At 39.0% G+C, this 18,451-nt stretch overlaps 1 protein-coding gene across 2 annotated transcripts; it reads right to left on the bottom strand.

Annotated features, from left to right (window-relative positions):
* Nucleotides 1–5,202: 5,202 nt before the first annotated feature.
* On the bottom strand, nt 5,203–14,868 carry zgc:77439 (uncharacterized protein LOC378987 homolog). Of its 2 annotated transcripts, none has more exons than XM_063067004.1 (4): nt 14,128–14,868; nt 10,068–10,149; nt 7,796–7,935; nt 5,203–7,249 (listed from the first exon to the last, which is right to left on the bottom strand). In XM_063067004.1, exons 1-4 carry the CDS (start codon nt 14,337–14,339, stop codon nt 6,430–6,432), a joined length of 1,254 nt encoding a protein of 417 aa, XP_062923074.1. In that variant the 5' UTR covers nt 14,340–14,868; the 3' UTR covers nt 5,203–6,429. The 2 variants fall into 2 exon arrangements, with proteins under 2 accessions (XP_062923074.1, XP_062923073.1); XM_063067003.1 differs by having other exon boundaries at nt 10,011–10,149; nt 14,128–14,863.
* Nucleotides 14,869–18,451: the final 3,583 nt, after the last annotated feature.

Genomic DNA, 18,451 nt, shown 5'->3' with positions numbered 1-18,451 from the left:
AAAAGTAATGAAATTGAAGGGTAATACATAACTTCAGGAGACACACCAATGCAACTGTAAATGCATCAGGAAAAGAGTTTCATCACCTATACCACAAAAAGACAGGTAGAGTTTTGGCCCACATGAGCGCCCACAGCTTCAACTCTGATCTTGAGCAAGTGAGTGGAGTTGAAAAAATTATTCAAGGTGAAGTAATTACTTCCATTTTAACAAAATAAATTATTCCTTTAATGTGCATGAGATTCAGAGAAGTGGCAGAATTAACAGACAAACAGGTTACAGTTTGTTTTTAATGAAATTGCACCATCTAAATCTTCCTGAGAATAATGTAATTCTTGTTCCAGGTACTACAGAACATATTGTCTGCAGTCAACAATTGTCCCTTCTGGTTGGCAGAAATCAAATAGCAATAAAGTTCTAGTTTCAGATACAAGATTAAGAGTCCATGATTATTAGAAGATGCTGGTGAATGCCACTTACAAACATTAACTGAATAAATGAACATAGCTGGCCCTACAGCTATAATGATGAATCCCAACCCAACTAGTTGAAATGCTTATTTGTCAGAAGCCTTGTGAATTTCTGAGTGCCCAAAAGCAACCATCGAGAGGTAACTTACTACAGCATATACAGATTATAATTAAATAATAAGAAAAACTAATTTTCACTTTTTCACCACAAGAAATAATACTAAGTCTAAGGATATTATCCTCCAACACAATAGTCCTATTCCATTCTGATGATTAATCAAAGGTAAGTCATGCAGTATATAGATAATGTTATTGAATACCAGCTTAGGCACTTTGATAGTGATAGTAAACAGAATATACAGTTGAAGTCAGAAGTTTACATACACCTTAGCCAAATACATTTAAACTTAGTTTTTCACAATTCCTGACATTTAATCGTAGAAAACATTCCCTGTCTTAGGTCAGTTAGGATCACTACTTTACTTTAAGAATGTGAAATGTCAGAATAATAGTAGAGAGAATATAACAATAACCATATAACAATTAGAGCACGGAAACAGGCCATCTCGGCCCTTCTAGTCCGTGCCGAACGCTTACTCTCACCCAGTCCCATCTACCTGCACTCATCCCATAACCCTCCATTCCTTTCCTGTCCATATACCTATCCAATTTTTTTTAAATGACAATATCGAACCTGCCTCAACCACTTCTGCTGGAAACTACATGTCAGCATTCTACTGACATGTCTCCTGTGTGCCCCAAAAGCATCGACCACCATGGTCAATGAGCTCAGGTTTCACCTTTTCTGTGCCAAAAAAGGTGAAATTGAATGATTTATTTCAGCTTTTATTTCTTTCATCACTTTCCAAGTGGGTCAGAAGTTTACATACACTTTGTTAGTATTTGGTAGCATTGCCTTTAAATTGTTTAACTTGGGTCAAACATTTTGGGTAGCCTTCCACAAGCTTCTTACAGTAAGTTGCTGGAATTTTGTTCCATTCTTTCAGACAGAACTGGTATAACTGAATCAGGTTTGTAGGCCTCCTTGCTCGCACACGCTTTTTCAGTTCCACCCAAAAATTTTCCATCGGATTGAGGTCAGGGCTTTGTGATGGCCACTCCAATACCTTGACTTTGTTGTCCTTAAGCAATTTTTCCACAACTTTGGAGGTATGCTTGGGGTCATTGTCCATTTGGAAGACCCTTTTGCGACCGAGCTTTAACTTCATGGCTGATGTCTTGAGATGTTGCTTCAATATATCCACATAATTTTCCTTCCTCATGATGCCATCTATTTTGTGAAGTGCACCAGTCCCCCCTGCAGCAAAGCACCCCCACAACATGATGCTGTCACCCCCATGCTTCATGGTTGGGATGGTGTTCTTCAGCTTGCAAGCCTCACCCTTTTTCCTCCAAACATAACGATGGTCATTATGGCCATACAGTTCAATTTTTGTTTCATCAGACCAGAGGACATTTCTCCAAAAAGATCTTTGTCCCCATGTGTACTTGCAAACTGCAGTCTGGCTTTTTTATGGCGGTTTTGGAGCAGTGGCTTCTTCCTTGCTGAGCAGCCTTTCAGGTTATATCGATATAGGACTCATTTCATTGTGGCTAAAGATACTTGTCTACCTGTTTCCTCCAGCATCTTCACAAGGTCCTTTGCTGTTGTTCCGGGATTGATTTGCACTTTTCGCGCCAAGGTGCGTTCATCTCTAGGAGACAGAATGCGTCTCCTTCCTGAGCAATATGACGGCTACATGGTCCCACGGTGTTTATACTTGCGTACTATTGTTCGTACAGATGAACGTGGTACCTTCAGGCATTTGGAAATTGCTCTCAAGGATGAACCAGACTTGACATCATTTTCTGACCTCAATCCAATAGAAAATCTATGGGCAGAACTGAAAAAGCGTGTGCGAGCAAGGAGGCCTACAAACCTGACTCAGTTACATCAGCTCTGGCTGGAGGAATGGAACAAAATTCCAGCAACTTACTGTGAGAAGCTTGTGGAAAGCTACCCAAAACGTTTGACCCAAGTTATACAATTTAAAGGCAATGCTACCAAATACTAACAAAGTGTATGTAAACTTCTGACCCACTGGGAAAGTGATGAAAGAAATAAAAGCTGAAATAAATCGTTCTCTCTACTATTATTCAGGCATTTCACATTCTTAAAATAGTGATCCTAACTGACCTAAGACAGGGAATGTTTTCTAGGATTAAATGTCAGGAATTGTGAAAAACTGAGTTTAAATGTATTTGGTTGAGGTGTATGTAAACTTCTGACTTCAACTGTAGCTTCTGTAAAATATTTTATTTGTCAATTTATTTGTGGTAATATTACTTCATGTGTTGTGTGTGAGTTACGTGTTCAGAGGAACGTTATTTTGTTACTGTCTACCAATATTTTTTAACGTAAATCTACTAATTCCCATGGATAAGTTGACTATACCTCTTTCCACCCTGTCTCCTGTTCCTTCATCTCCACCACATCTGTTCCTAGGATAAGGCTTTCCTTTCCAGGACCTCAAAGATGTCCTCCTTTCCCTTCCTCCACCTCCTCCATTTCCCAGACATCTGCACTCACCCCATCTTCCCGCTGCCTTAACAGGGATAGAGTTCCTCTTGTCTTCACCTACCACCCCAAGAGCCTCCACATCCAATACATGAAGATGCACATTCATCATTTTAAAAACAGCTGCTTCCCTTTCTGCCATCAGATTTCCAGTGTCCATGAATACTACCTCACTATTTTGCTCCCTTTTCGCACTAATTTATTTTTTATATATTCTTATTGTAATTTTATGTATTGCACTGTACTGCTGCCCAAAGCAAATTTCATAAACCTCATTTCATAAAGTGTTAATAAACCTCATTCGCATTATGTCATGAAATTGGGAGGTGTTGTTGATGGTGAAGAAAGTTATTATAGATTACAGGAGGATCTTGATCAGTTGGATAGACTGAAGCTTTTGAACATGGGCCATGGAGTAGCAAATGGATTTCAATATAGTTAAGTGTCAGATGATGCACTTTTAAGTCACACTAGTCTCGGATTTGACCTATGAATGGTAGAGCACTGGGGAGTAATGAAACACAGGCCCTCAGAGTACAATTACAGAGTTCATTGAAAGCAGTGTGGCAGGTAGACATGGTGATGAAGAAGGCATCAGTCAGTGACACGGATCACAGTCCGTGACACAGATCTGTTAGGGCACTGAGTATTGTCGTTAGGACATTTTGTTGCAGTTATATAAGCCATTGGTGACACTACACTTTGGAGTTCTCTGTAATTTTTTTGGAGGAAAACTGGAAAGAATGCAGAAAAAAATATTAAAATGTTGCCAGACTAGGCATTTCTGTAAGGTTACTGCTCATTCTCCTATGTTCCAAAGAATAAGGCACCAGCCAGGCCTGAGGTATAGGGAGAGATTGGCCTGGCTAGGGCTTTATTCCTTGGAACGTAGGAGAATGAGCAGCAACCTTAGAGAAATGTTTAAAATTCGAGAGGTATAGATAAGGTAGATGGCAACAGTCTTTTCCAGAGTAGGGGAGTCCAAAATTAGGGGGCACAAGTTTTGGATGAGGGGAAAAGATTTACAAGGAACCTAAGGAGCAACTTTTTATATACCTCTATAAGGTCACTCCTTAAGCCTTCTACTCTCCATGGAAAAAAGCTTTAGTTTATCCAGTCTCTCCTCTTAACTCAAGCCCTCCAGCTTAGGAACATCCTTGTACTTTTTTTCATTTAAGTTCAAGTTTGAGTTTATTGTCATTCACTAGCATGCATGCACAGTGAGATTGAGAAATCAGATCTCCTTCTTGATGGTAGCAATGAGAAGAGGGCATATCCTGAGTGACAGGAGTCCTTAAAGGAAGATGCCACCTTTTTAAGGCATCACCTTTTGAAGTGTCCTTGATGCTGGGGAGACTCGTGCGTAAGATGGAGCTGGCTGAGTTTACAACTCTCTGCAGCTTTTTCTGATCCTGTGCACTGGTCCCTCCATACCAGATGGTGATGCAGCCAGTTAGGATGCTCTCCATGGTACATCTGTAGAAATTTGCTAGTGTCTTTGGTGACATACCAAATCTTTTCAAGCTCCTAATGAAATATAGTGTCATTGGTGAATTTATAAATGGTGTTTGAGTTGTGCTTAGCCACACAGCCATGAGTTAAGACAGAGTAGAGCAGTGGGTGAAACACATATCCTTGAGGTGTTCCCTTACTGGCTGTCAGCAAGGAGGAGATGTTATTTGCGATCTGCACTGGCTGTGATCTCTCGATGAGGAGGTCAAGGAGAAAGATATGGAGGACCAGATTTGAAAGCTTGTTAATTAGTACTGATGGGTTGATTCATTTGATTACTGATCAATTTTTGTTCATTTGCATCCAAATTATTTATACAACCAACAAATAACAGGAGTCCCTGACCCCTGCAGCACACTACCAGTGACCATTCTGATATAAACTGCAACCACCAGCTGTTAATAATGTTAGCTTTAGTTTTGTAGAAGCAGATTTTAGATATTTTTCCATCGAGTTGAGAGAAAACTTAATGAACAGATTACTTTGCCACACTCAAGCCATTCCAAGCAAGATCTCTAACTTCTCTAGACACATTATTTTCCTGGCTTCTTAACATGGCTTAATGTCTAGTGCTGGGAAACAAATTAGGAAGGAAAAGATAGATAAGTAAGACATAGAACAAAAATAACTTTATATTTGGCATTTTATTACACCAGTAATTCTTGTTGTGTGAAGCTGTTTTATTGATTTTTGAAATAGCTGCATAACATGAATTTCCGGTACCTTTTTACACTCATGGAAGGTGGACTACTATAAATAATAGTGATTCTAAAACACTCATTCTACTAAATGCCTCAGTTTATCATATTCATCATTAAATTCAGTGGTACCAAAAGTACACAAATTCTTTTAAAATGACAAGTTTATCAATCTATGTTATTGTTACAGATTTGTTCTTGATGTTCATAAAACTATTAATACTTCATCCAAATCATTTCGAGAAATGATTACTAATGTAATAGTGTACATTACACATTACATTTCATACCTTGATTTTGTATCTGAAGTGGAATATCCAGTTCCTTTACAGTGTAGGAAATAAAACAAGTATGGTCCATTCTTTCAACCAAGGTACAACTTAATTTGCACCTCTAAATTTGTAAAAGCAACATTTTAGGTAATACATAAATCAAAAGAAAATAGATGATCCCAACGTACGTAGTAATTAAAGGTTTTAAAGTATGATGGTGCTGGTTTACAGAAATATTTATCAGCGTACGGATTGATGCTAACAACATAGCATATAAACCACAGCACAGAATGACTCTTCACTTCAATCCAATGGATTTTTTAAAGCTTTGTTTACTTTTACTTCATAGGACAGTGAATTTAATGTAAGACTGATTACTGTTGTTATAATATGATCTAAAGAAAATAGGATTGCTTGGCTACTTTCAGAATTGTTATCTGTGCCCTTAGTTAACAAAACATAATTCCTTCATGTTAGTATTTTTCCAACAACAATAACAAGCAAATAGCTTTGTTTAAGCAAAAGAGAAACAACTTGATGCAATTCTATAAATCATGATTTTTAGTGCAGAAATTCAAAGATCTTATCTACATTGTTACAACAATAATTTACATTTGCATACACATTTTCCAGTTATAAAGCTATTGTATATTTGATTAACTGAACAAGTCAGTTTTTATTGTACTGTGGAGAGAAATATTGGATAGGAAGGATGATACACATGTAAGAGGAAATGCCTAATTTTCTAATGTACTGAAGTTAACAGTAATTTGACTGAGCCCCTTTATAAATTTTATCTTCCCTTCTCAATCTTTGCTTCACCCACCTTAATTACAAATTAAGTGTGTGTAGCAAGGCTTCTGCAGAATGGATCAAACTTTGGTAAGTTAAGGACACAGTCAATTTTTAAATGGTTCTGAGTTCACCTTTATCCATGTATCAGGGCCTACTATCTCATAGTTATATTTCTTATAATTGCACAGATCTTGTTGTCTTATTTTCTTGTTTGCCTCATAAAGGTCTTTTATAACAGGTAATAAAGGGGCACATTTGGCTAAAAGGGCCAACTCATCATTATAATCCCACTGAAGACTATCTAATTTATGAAAGTGTTTGTGAGAAATTCCATTTTGCAAAGAGGATTTGTATTCCTGTTCCGTGGCTGCATCCATATCAGATTTAGATGGTAATTTGTACGTACCATCTAATGTTGCTAAAGCAAATAAGACCTGATAGTGAAACAAAGGAAAAGGGCAAACAGTTTTACATAAACCAATAAAAAGGAGAGTTGGAAAAGTGGTGTGTACAATATGCTTGTAAAGTGGGGTAACTCTATGATCTTTGATATTTAAGCACACGTCCGTGGCAAGGAAAGGAAAAGAGTAGTTGTAACCAGTGCAAAACATGAATACATCTGCAGGATATTCCATTCCATCATTACAAATCACACCAGTACGCGAAAATCTGTTCACACCTCTGACTAACAGGCAATTTGGAGGCAAGTGTGAGAACGTAAATGAATGTTTATGTAACAAGACGACTTGCTTGGCAACTGAGCACAACTCCATAGCAATGTCAATCCCAGACGGACCAGCACCAAGCAGAACCAAGTTCTTCCCTACAAAAGGTTCAGCAGACCTGTACTCATGACTGTGCATTGTCTGTCCTTTGAAATTCTCAATTTCAGGAATGTGTGGGATACAAGGATCAGAATAGTGGCTAAAAATACAAAATGAAAACATACTAAAAACTTATGAACTATTACTTTCTAATGATAGATCTCAACATTCATTTATAAAATCTTGTTAATTAAATTTTAGATATGTCTTTGGTGTAATCCAGTGTTCAAATGATTTCTGAGTTGCTTTCTTATTGCAAATTTTGTAATTAAGGGAATCATAGTCTGGAATTTGTAGTTAATAGCAATGAAATGAGACTTGCTACCTATGCCTACAACTGAGATTTTGTTTGGATTTGAGTGACATTTTAAATAAGTTAGTAAGCCTTTCCAGAATAGCACCCTCCACCTGGACTAGCAGCACCTTAACATAAAACGATGTTTTTAATTTTTCAATTTCTGACAATTAAGTTCTGAAAGAATTAAACTCTATGACTGAAAAATTAATTGTTATGTGTCAGATATTGTTCAGAAATTTACTTCTGCTGAATTCATCAATTCTACATTATCTGCCATGTTTAGGGATTATTACAAGGCATCATTATTATAATCACAATAATTAAAACAATTAAAAGTCATAGGCTCACCCATTACAGACAATAACTGAATCAAATCTCTCAATACTACGGCTGTGAGTCTTCAGATTCAAAGATGTTACTTCCCATGAACTCTGAGCAGCTCCAGTAGGTTCAGATACAGGATTCACTAGTTCAACATATGTGAGAAACTGTGAAAAGATGCACCAAATATTCACACACATATTTTGTAGATGAAAGTACCATTTTATTTGTTTAAATCACTGTCCAGTAAATTTTATCCTGCTAATCCTTTGGATTCAAACGTAAAGGAACAGAAGCAGGACTGGACCAGTATGCTCTGCCTACTCACACTCAGTCATGGCTAGCCCTTTACCTTTACATTATTACCTCAATATTCCTTGATTCTTTCAATATCTGAATACGTATTGAACTCCGTCTTGCATATACTCACCAACAAATGCTTCACTGCCCTGTTGGATGATAAATTCCAAAGATTCACCCTCCCTAAGTGATGAAACTTCTTACCACCTTTGTTCTGGTTGGCCAGTCCCTTACATGAGAATGTGACCCAGTCGGCAGAAACATCAATTATGCATTTACCCCATCAAGCCCCAGTAAGAACTGCTCTTTTGTTTTCTCCTAGAACCATGGAAATGTACTGTTTGTTCAAGAGATGGGAGAGAATGCTGTGGAGTGAAAATACCAAAATTAAGTGAAGAATGAAAACACTATTAAAATATCCTGCTGAAACAGCTATCAGGACTGCTGCACAAGACCAAGACCACTGGAGCCACAAGTTCTCTTCACCAACGGTGCAAGACCAACACCAGATTGTTATTCTGTACCACGTTTGCTGCATGGGCGCACTGAATTTGCCAAATACTTATTCTCAAGAGGGAGAAGAAATCACAGTCACCTTTTCTTAATTGATTCAGGAATAAATAACTAGAATGATTTACTTGCTACTTCTAGTCACAGTGAATGCTATGAAAAACAATGGAAATGGGAGGGAAAAGCACAAGGCCATCTAGTCCCATGAGTCAGTTAAAACAGCAGATTGGTACCTTAATTCACACTGATCAACAGGAAAAAAAACCTTTTGTGTCAATGTGAAAACAGGTCAAAACTATGTGAAAACCTACCCACTTAGGTTTCAGGATCCATAATATCCCTGTCCAACAAAAGTCACCTAAAAATTATTTACTTTAGAATGATTTTTACCCTCATTGTTGAATTAATATTGCCACTGGACCCTAAGGGGAGAATGTTTACCTCCCTTCTAGTGGGAATCTGAGAAAAATACCAATATGATTCTTGGTGGTCAGCTGTTTTGAACTGTGAGAACAGTCTTTGAAAATCATACAGGCAGCCAAAATTGATCCCATCCACAAAATGTGAAAAACATTTTATGGTCGAGTACACCATGCCTCTAAACTGGCAAAAACTTTATCGAACTCTTAAATCTTTTATAAACATTCTAGCTAAGATTTTTAAAAAATTGAACCTTTTCAAAAATGTAAAAAAATGAAAGCCAAAAACTTAACTGCTCAAACTACTCTTAAAAATTTTAAACATAAGGAACTCTACAAATCTGCAAGTCACTATAAATATAGTATTTTGAAAATTTGAAAAGAATATTTTTAACACAAAAACCATCTGGAAGATTTTTTTTAAATGCCAAACTCTCAGATCTTATTTTCTGGTAAGTTGATAATATCAATGATGGTCAATTAGGTTATGTTTAGACTCCCTTATCAAACAATATAATGAGCACAAGAGATCAACTTACTACCATGCAACAAATCATTGATAACATCTTCCAGATTCGTCTGTTAATACATGGAAATCCTAAAGCTGTTGAACTTTTGAAGTATAATGACTTCAACTTTGTACAGTTTCATAATCATTACAGTATTCTGCAAAACCCAGTACTGTTAAATAATAAAAACATAAACACGAGGAAATCTGCAGATGCTGGAATTTCAAGCAACACACATAAAAGTTGCTGGTGAACGCAGCAGGCCAGGCAGCAGGTCCTGACGAAGGATCTCAGCCCAAAACGTCAACTGTACCTCTTCCTAGAGATGCTGCCTAGTCTGCTGCGTTCACCGGCAACATTTATGTGTGTTGCTGTTAAATAATAAACGTGGCTTTATCAATAATATTATCAAAATAAAAGATAAACATCCTTCTCAATAGGAATTTTTATGAAAAGTTCAGAACTGTAAATGATGTGTTCATTCTTTTTACACCTTACATATACCTTTATGTGCGGCTGAATTTCAAAGCGATTAGTATATTTTTCCAGATATGCTCTCACATCAGTGTGATGAATGAAAGAAGGGGGGCCAACTTCAAATGGAAAATCTGGGAATCCCATGACTTCTTTTGGAAGATTTGTCCTAAAGGATAAATAAAAGAGAAAACAAAAACAAAATACAACTTTCCAAATCAAATAGATTGAGGCAACAAGTGAGATTTGGTGTCAAAATAATAAGCTGATATTATGCGTGTCAATTTCAAACCTTTTATAGCTAGTAAGAAATCAGAATCAGGTTTATTATCACAGCATGTGTTGTGAAATTTGTTAACTTAGCAGCAGTAGTTCAATGCCATACATAATATGGAAGAAAAAGTAAGTAAATCAATTACAGTATATGTATATTGAATAGCTTAACAATCGTGCAACAACAGAAATAATATATATTAAATAGTGAGGTAGTGTTCATGGGTTCAATGCCTGTTGAGGAATCATCTGGTAGAGGCGAAGAAGCTGTTCCTGAATCGCTGAGTGTGTGCCTTCAGGCTTCTGTACCTCCTACCTGATGTTAATAATGAGAAAAGGGCATGCCCTGGGTGCTGGGGATCCTTAATAATGGATGATGCCTTTTTGAGACACTGCTCCTTGAAGGTGTCCTGAGTACTTTGTAGGCTAGTACCCAAGATGGAGCTGACTAAATTTACGGCCCTCTGCAGCTTCTTTCGCTCCTGTGTAGTAGCCCCCCCCCCCCGCAAACTAGACAGTGATGCAGCCTGTTTTGAGTGTTTTTGTTGACATACCAAATCTCTTCAAACTCCTAATGAAGTATAGTCCCTGTCTTGCCTTCTTTATAACTGCATCAATATGTTGGGACCAGGTTAGGTCCTCAGAGATCTTGACACCCAGGAACTTGAAACTGCTCACTCTCTCCACTTCTGGTCCTTCTATGAGGATTGATATGTTTTCCTTTGTCTTACCCTTCCTGAAGTCCGCAGTCAGCTTTCATCTTACTGACATTGAGTGCAAGGTTGTTGCTGAGACACCACTCTACTAGTTGGTATATCTCACTCTTCTCTGTGGATTGTCAACTTGTTGTGGTGGAATCCTGAGAGCAATGCCGTCTGGAGCTATGCTCCTGGTAGGGTCACCCATGGCAGTAAGGTCGAGGGTGAGGTCCCTGACAAAGAACAAACCAACCAAGACCGCAACGGTGGAACAGCCAGATGAAGGCTGCAACAAATCCATCAGCTCCAATCGTCGTGGTATCCATGGCATTGGAATCAGTTGGTTGATTTGTGAAGTATCGTGTGCTTCTTGGAGTGCAACATCAAGTACACATTAAACAAATACACGCACAGGCATCTTCACTCTGTACGAAACGAAGACTATCATCCTCGACCTCGAGGGATAGCCACGACGATATCTCACTCTTGTACACCCTCTCGTCTCCATCTGAGATTCTACCAACAATGGTTGTATCAGCAGCAAATTTATAGATGGTATTTGAGCTATACCTAGCCACACAGTCATGAGTATAGACACTGCTTTTTGCTTATACTGCTTATTGATAATAATTTGTATGAATACTGCATATGATTTTCCAGTCACTTAAATGTCAGAAAAATAAACAGTGTACAGTACTTACATTCCTCAGCAGGAGCAAAAAGATTAAACATCATGATGATTGAACCTCAGTAAATCTCTACTATTAACAATTACAATCTGATCCCAGTGGTAGATAAGCGATCATACTGATTAAGCTAAAGATTAAAAGTCATTGGTAAAGAAACACACAGGAGGTAAAAATTATCTGATAGTGAGTTGTTCCAAAATGCAAAGAAATGGAAAAGCACCCTCCTTCATATAAACATAGTCGTTAAATACTTCAGCTGAAAGAAAAAGTACATCTACAAAGAGCATGATATAAAGAATAAATGCCTAACATTTTAAGCCAAATGACCCACTTATGAATTGTATCATCCTACATTGCATGTAGAAAAGAAGCTGAAAATATAATTATATTTTTCTTCTTACCCCAATCTTATTTTTCATTCCGTAGTTCCCAGTAAGTCTTACTCCCTCCTTTTCTATAGAGCCAGCTCTCGGCAATGGCTCTCTGCACCAGTTTTTTTTCTTACTAACTGCAGTCATCTGTTTACCATTTTGGAATTGTATTTTGTTTTCCTCATATGTTGTATTGTGTAGTTGTTGTAGCCAAACCCCGCAAATGGGGCAGAAAATGTATTTTTCTACCGCCATCTGTTTCCTTCAATTTTTATTGCCTTTATATTTTCCAGGTGAAAGGCAGAGTGAGTGCAAATTATAGACCAACTAAAATGCAAAAATCAAAGATCAGTTAGTGACTTGCCAACTTTGACAAACCTAAAATACTGTAAATATTTTCTATCTGAACAGTACTTTACATGTCACAGGACTCGGCATCAGTCAGATAACATTTGGTGTTGAGCCCCAGGAAAGTGCAGATGAACCAATCCCCTTTGCACATACGTAGCTCGTCCATAGCGAGAGTTAAGTGCACCAAGTTCCTGGGAGGTCATATCATGGATGACCACAGTTGGGTCCCTCAATACCACCTCCCTGAATAAGAAGGCCAGCAGCACTTCCACTTCCTGAGGAAATTGAGGCAACTGAGGCTCCCCACCACCACCTTAAATGAATTTTACAGGCACACCTTTGACAGCGTCCTGACAAGCTGTACCTCCATCTGGTATGGGAGCAGCAGGGCATCGGACTGGAAGTCCCTATAAAGAACTGTGAGAATGGCCAAGAGGATCATGGGGGTCTCCCCATCATCCATCGGGGACTTTTATCAGGAGCACTGCATATGCAGGACCCTTAGTATTATCAAGGATCCCACCCATCCACCCGACATCCTCTTTAGTTTTCTACCATTATGCAGGAAATTCCAATGCATAAAGACAAGAATGGTCAGGATGGGAAACAGCTACTTCCCTCAGGCCATTAAGCTTCTGAACTCCCTACCTCTCTCCCCATGGGTCCCAAGTTCTCCCTTAACTTCAGCCATTTGTTCTCACTAGGATTTCTTAGGCTTCTTTTATTTTACATAATATAGCATTTGTTGCTGGGTTCTCCCACAAAAAAATTTCCAAATAGTTATATGCCTTTTTTTTTAATGATGTTGCACTGCTGGAGGTTTTCCTTTTCCTTATCAACATCCTTATTTTTTTTTACTGCAGTCTTGATCCTACCTGAAAACCCAAAGTTTATGCCCCCTCCACCCTTTCTTTATTTCAAAATATAATTTTGTGGGCAAGGCCAAATTGTTCATTATTTATCGTGAAGGGCTATGGACATGGCATCAAAGGTTACTGGGAGAAGGCCAGGAACTGGGGTTGAGGAGATGATTTTAAAAAAAGGATCAGACATGATTGAATGGTGGAACAAACTAGATGGGCCAGATGGCCTAATTCTGCTCCTAGATCTTATGGTCTGGGGGCAGGTCAATGGGACTAGACAAAATAATAGTGTGTACTGACTAGATGGGCCTGTTTCTCTTCTAACTATATCATAAATCGACAAACAAGAGGGATCGGGGTTAAGTGGACCATTTTCTCTCTGGCAAACATAACTAGATGGAAACAGTAATATCAGTAATTTACAGTTTGTTTTCGTTAAAGGGGCCAAGTATATTGTATCCAGATCTGCCATTGATATAAATATTGGTGTGAAACGAACTGTTAAGACAACAGTCTTCTAAGCATTATACATAAATTAAGTGAATAAGAAAAATAGCATTCAGGCTTTAATTTTGTAGTAAAGTATGAAGCCGTCCATCTTGGAAGAAAGGACAGAGAAAAAGTGTAATTTAAGTAGTGTACATCACAGCAAACCAGTCTGCACTACTGTGCAAACTTCTGCCGCATTTATGAATGGAAAAAAATATAGTAGTTCGAAAATATCCTTTCGTTTGTTACAAATACAGCCCCTCAAAGCAATCTTACTTCAGCTTCAATGCCTTCGAATCCGGGCAAATATTACGTAATAGAAAACAGAAGGTGAATTATTTGCATTCACGTAAGATCTACAGAATCGTGTTCTACATTATCAGTCTGATGATAAGGCATGTGATGTACAGTACCTTAGGTCTCTGTACATGCTGGAATGTATAGGCAGACCGTGGTCGTCATTGCCCGTTCTCTCCGTGTAAACCCAAGTACCTCCAACACAATCAGACTGCTCATATACCACCGGAGGGGCGAAGATGTGCGGCTTGGCCAGAAGGTGACGAGCGGCACAGAGTCCACTTGCCCCTGCTCCGATTACAGCTACTTTCAGCTGACAGGCTCTCATTATTCGTGCTTTTTTTGCAAAAAAAAACTTTGCAACAAACACAAAATGCTGGATGAACTCAGCAGGCCAAGCAGCATCTACGGAACAAAAGCACAGTCGATGTTTTAAGCCGAAACCCTACAGCAGGACCGGAGGAAAAAAAAGATGAGAAGTAAATTTAGAAGATGAACTTTGCCCATCTTTAGGTCCTTTCCTCGTCAAGCGTATTTGTCCATTGCGCTGCCTGCTGCCAGGTTATTTAAATCAATGGCATATTGTATAACGTTCTCTCTGTTCCGGTAAAAATAGATCTCACACTGAAGAAATTATTTAATAAATTAAGTGCTACAACTGAAAGCACATTTCCTTCAAATGTCTTCTGGCTCCAACAGAGTTAAGTATGTCTGCTATGCTAATCGTCGCCGCCAATCGGTTGTTGTTAATTGGAAATTGAAAGCGTCGTCCCCTGCTGTCAATCTTTAGTGGGCGTTACCAGAAGAAAATGGACAATATTTCGAAAATTTAAAAAATAAATCCTTGTATTTCATGCAATCTTCTTTAAAATTCCATGTATTCACTCACCAGCTCCGAGTGCCTGACTAATTAGAATTTGCAATGACTTTATCCCCGAAGGAACCTGATCATATTACTGCTGACGGATGCGTAGACACCGGTGACCCCTTGGCACAATATTCTCCAGGCAGGTGATAGTCGAGAGTATGCATTTCACAGTTGTTAAGCTTTTTTAACCAAGGTTACTAGACGACTTCACTTGACTTGCCTTTTCTGGCTTGAGCCTAGGCTGAAATATATAAATTACTGCTCCGTTTCGGTTCAAGTCTTAATCTATAGAACATAAAAACAGAAATCTACAGCACATTACAGGCCCTTCGGCCCACAATGTTGTGCCGACCATGTAACCTACTCTAGAAACTTCCTAGAATTTCCCTTCTGCATAGCCCTCTATTTTTCTAAGCTCCATGTACCTAAGAGTCTCTTAAAAGACCCTATTGTATCCGCCTCTACTACTGTCCCCAGCAGTGCATTCCATGCACCCACCACTCTCTGTGTGAAAAACTTACCTCTGACATACCCTTTGTACCTACTTCCAAGCACCTTAAAACCCTCTTAAGTACCCTCTTGTGTTAGCCATTTCAGACCCGGGAAAAAGTCTCTGACCATCCGGACGATCAATGCCGCTCATCATCGTATATACCTCTATCAGGTCACCCCTCAGTCTCCATCTCTCCAAGGAGAAAAGGTCAAGTTCATAGAACATAGAACTGTACAGCACAGGACAGGCCCTTCGGCCCACAATGTTGGGCCAAACCAGCTGAAAAGCAAATCAAAAACACCCAAACACTAATCCTTCCTGCCTGCATCCCTCCATCTTCCTTACATCCAAGTACCTATCCAAATGCCTCTTAAAAGCCTCTAATGTATTTGCCTCTGCCAACACACCTGGAGGAGAATTCCAGGCACAATTCTCTGAGTAATAAAACCTACCCCTCACATCCCCTTTGAACCTGCCCCCACTCAATGTACATTATGGGGAAAAGGCATGTAGGTGGAGATGAGTCCATGGCCAGATCAGCCATGATCATATTGAATGGTAGAGCATACTTGACAGGCCAGGTGGCCTACTTCTGCTCCTATTTCTTATGTTCTTGTATTCTGGTACAAGACACTTCAAACTGGGAATAAGATACTCCCTGTCTACTCTATCTATGTCTCTCATAATCCTGTAAACCTCTATCAGATCTCTGCCGCTCCAGTGAAAACAACCAAAGTTTATCCAGTATCTCATGATAGCATAAACTAGACAACATACTGGTAAACCCCTTCTGCACTGTTTCCAAAGCCTTGAAAGACCATTTGCCTATTATGTCCATTTCAATATGCCATTGATACAAGAGGTTTGAAATTTCCTTAAAATATTCCTATTCACAATTTATTTTTAGTAAACAAAGTACAAATCTTTTACATTTATACAAAGAAAACTGCTGGAGGATACAATAACTGATTTGTTCTCTGCTTTCCTTCATTGTCACCCAGAACCTGGTGAGCCAAGGACAGGAATGTTCCCACAGGTGGGAGTTCACCACTAAAGTACCATTAACTATCTCAGTGTGTCTGCTTCTTCATTCATCATTCAACGTTATAGGATCCCTGCTTCTTAAGTTGTTTACTCAACCTATTCTTATAAGGCATGCTCTCCAATGCAGGTAACATCCTTGTAAATCTCCTCTGTGCTCTCTTTCTCTCTATAGTATCCACATCCTTCCTGCAGTGAGGTTACCAGAACTGAACACAGTACTCTAAGTGGAGTCTAACTAAGGTCTTCTAAAGCTGTAACATGACCTCACAGTTCTTGAACTCAAACCCAGAGCTGATGAAGGCCAACTCAACATACACCTTCTTAACAATACTGTCAACCTGCATAGCAGCTCTGAGTGTCCTATGGACACAAACCCCAAGATCTCACTAATCCTCCACACTGCCAAGAGTCTTACAATTAATATTATATTTTGTCTTCAAATGTCTCACTGAAATCCATATACACTACATCCACTGCTCACCTTCAGCAATGTGTTTTGTTACATCCTCAAAGAATTCAGTCAGATTCATAAGTCATGACTTGCCCTTGCCAAAGCCATGCTGACTATCCCTAATCAGATTATGTCTCTCTAAATGTTCATAAATCCTGCCTCTCAGTATCTTCTCCAACAACTTGCCCATCACTGAAGTAAGACTCAATGGTCTATAACTTCTTGTGTTATCTCTACTCCCTTTCTTGAACAAGGGAACAACATTTGCAACCTTCCAATCCTCTGGCACTCCTCCCATCCCTATTGATGATGCAAAGATCACCAGAGGCTCAGCAATCTCCTCCCTCACTTCCCACATTAGCCTGGGGTATATCTCGTCCAGTCCCTACAATTTATCTAACTTAATACTTTTCAAAAACTCCAGCACATCTTCTTTCTTAATGTCTATATGCTCCAGCGTTTCAGTCTGCTGTAAGTCATCCCCAAAATTGCCAAGGTCCTTTTCACCGGTGAATACTGAAGCAAAGTATTCTTTCATTACCTCCACTATCTCCTCTGACTCCATGCACATGTTTCCACTCTTGCTCCTGATTGGTCCTATTCTCACACGGCTCATCCTCTTGCTTTTCACATACTTGTAGAATGCCTTGGGGTTTTCCTTAATCTGCTCACCAAGGCCTTCTCATAGCCCCTTCTAGCTCTCCTAATTTCATTCTTGAATTCCTTCCTGGCACCCTTGTAATTTTCTAGAGCTCTAACAGTACCTAGTTTCTTGAACATTTCGTAAGCTTTTCTTTTCTTCTAAACTAGATTTTCTACATCCTTTGTACACCATGGTTCTTTTACACTACCATCCTCTTCGTGCCTCAATGGAACATACCAATGCAGAACACCATGCAAATGTTCCCTGAACAATTGCCACATTTCTGCCGTGCATTTTCCTGAGAACATCCGCTCCCAATTTATGTTTCCAAGTTCCTGCCTAATAGCATCATATTTCCCCCTACTCCAATTAAATGTTTTCCCAAATTGTTTACTCCTATCTTTCTCCAATGCCACCGTAAAGGAGATAGAATTCTGGTCACTACTTCCAAAATGCTCTCTCACTGAAAGATCTGACACCTAATCAGGTTCATTTCCCAATACTGTACCAGATCAAATATAGCCTCTCCTCTAGTTGACTTTTCTACATATTGCGTCGGGAAACCTTCCTGAACATACCTATCAAGCTCCACCGCATCTAAACCCCTTGCTCTAAAGAGATGCCAGTCAATACTAGGAAAGTTAAAATTACCCATCACAACAACCCTATTATTATTGCACCGTTCCGGAATCTGCCTCCCTATTTACTCCTCAATACTTCTGTTACTATTGGGGGCGGGGGGAATCTATAAAAAACACCAGTGGAGTTATTGCCTCCTTCCTGTTCCTGATTTCCACCCACAATGACTCAGTAGACAATCCTGCCCCTGAGACATCCAAGTCTCTGTAATGGCCTCAACATCATAGGTCCATGTATTGATTCACGCTCTAAGTTCATCCTCCTTGCTTATGATACTCCTTGCATTAAAACAGACACATCTC

Source organism: Mobula hypostoma, chromosome 14 (genome assembly GCF_963921235.1).
Source record: "Mobula hypostoma chromosome 14, sMobHyp1.1, whole genome shotgun sequence".
In the NCBI taxonomy this organism is placed as follows: Eukaryota; Metazoa; Chordata; class Chondrichthyes; order Myliobatiformes; family Myliobatidae; genus Mobula; species Mobula hypostoma.
The sequence above is the reverse complement of the archived record's forward strand: the minus strand, read 5'-3'. Positions and strand labels throughout refer to the sequence as shown.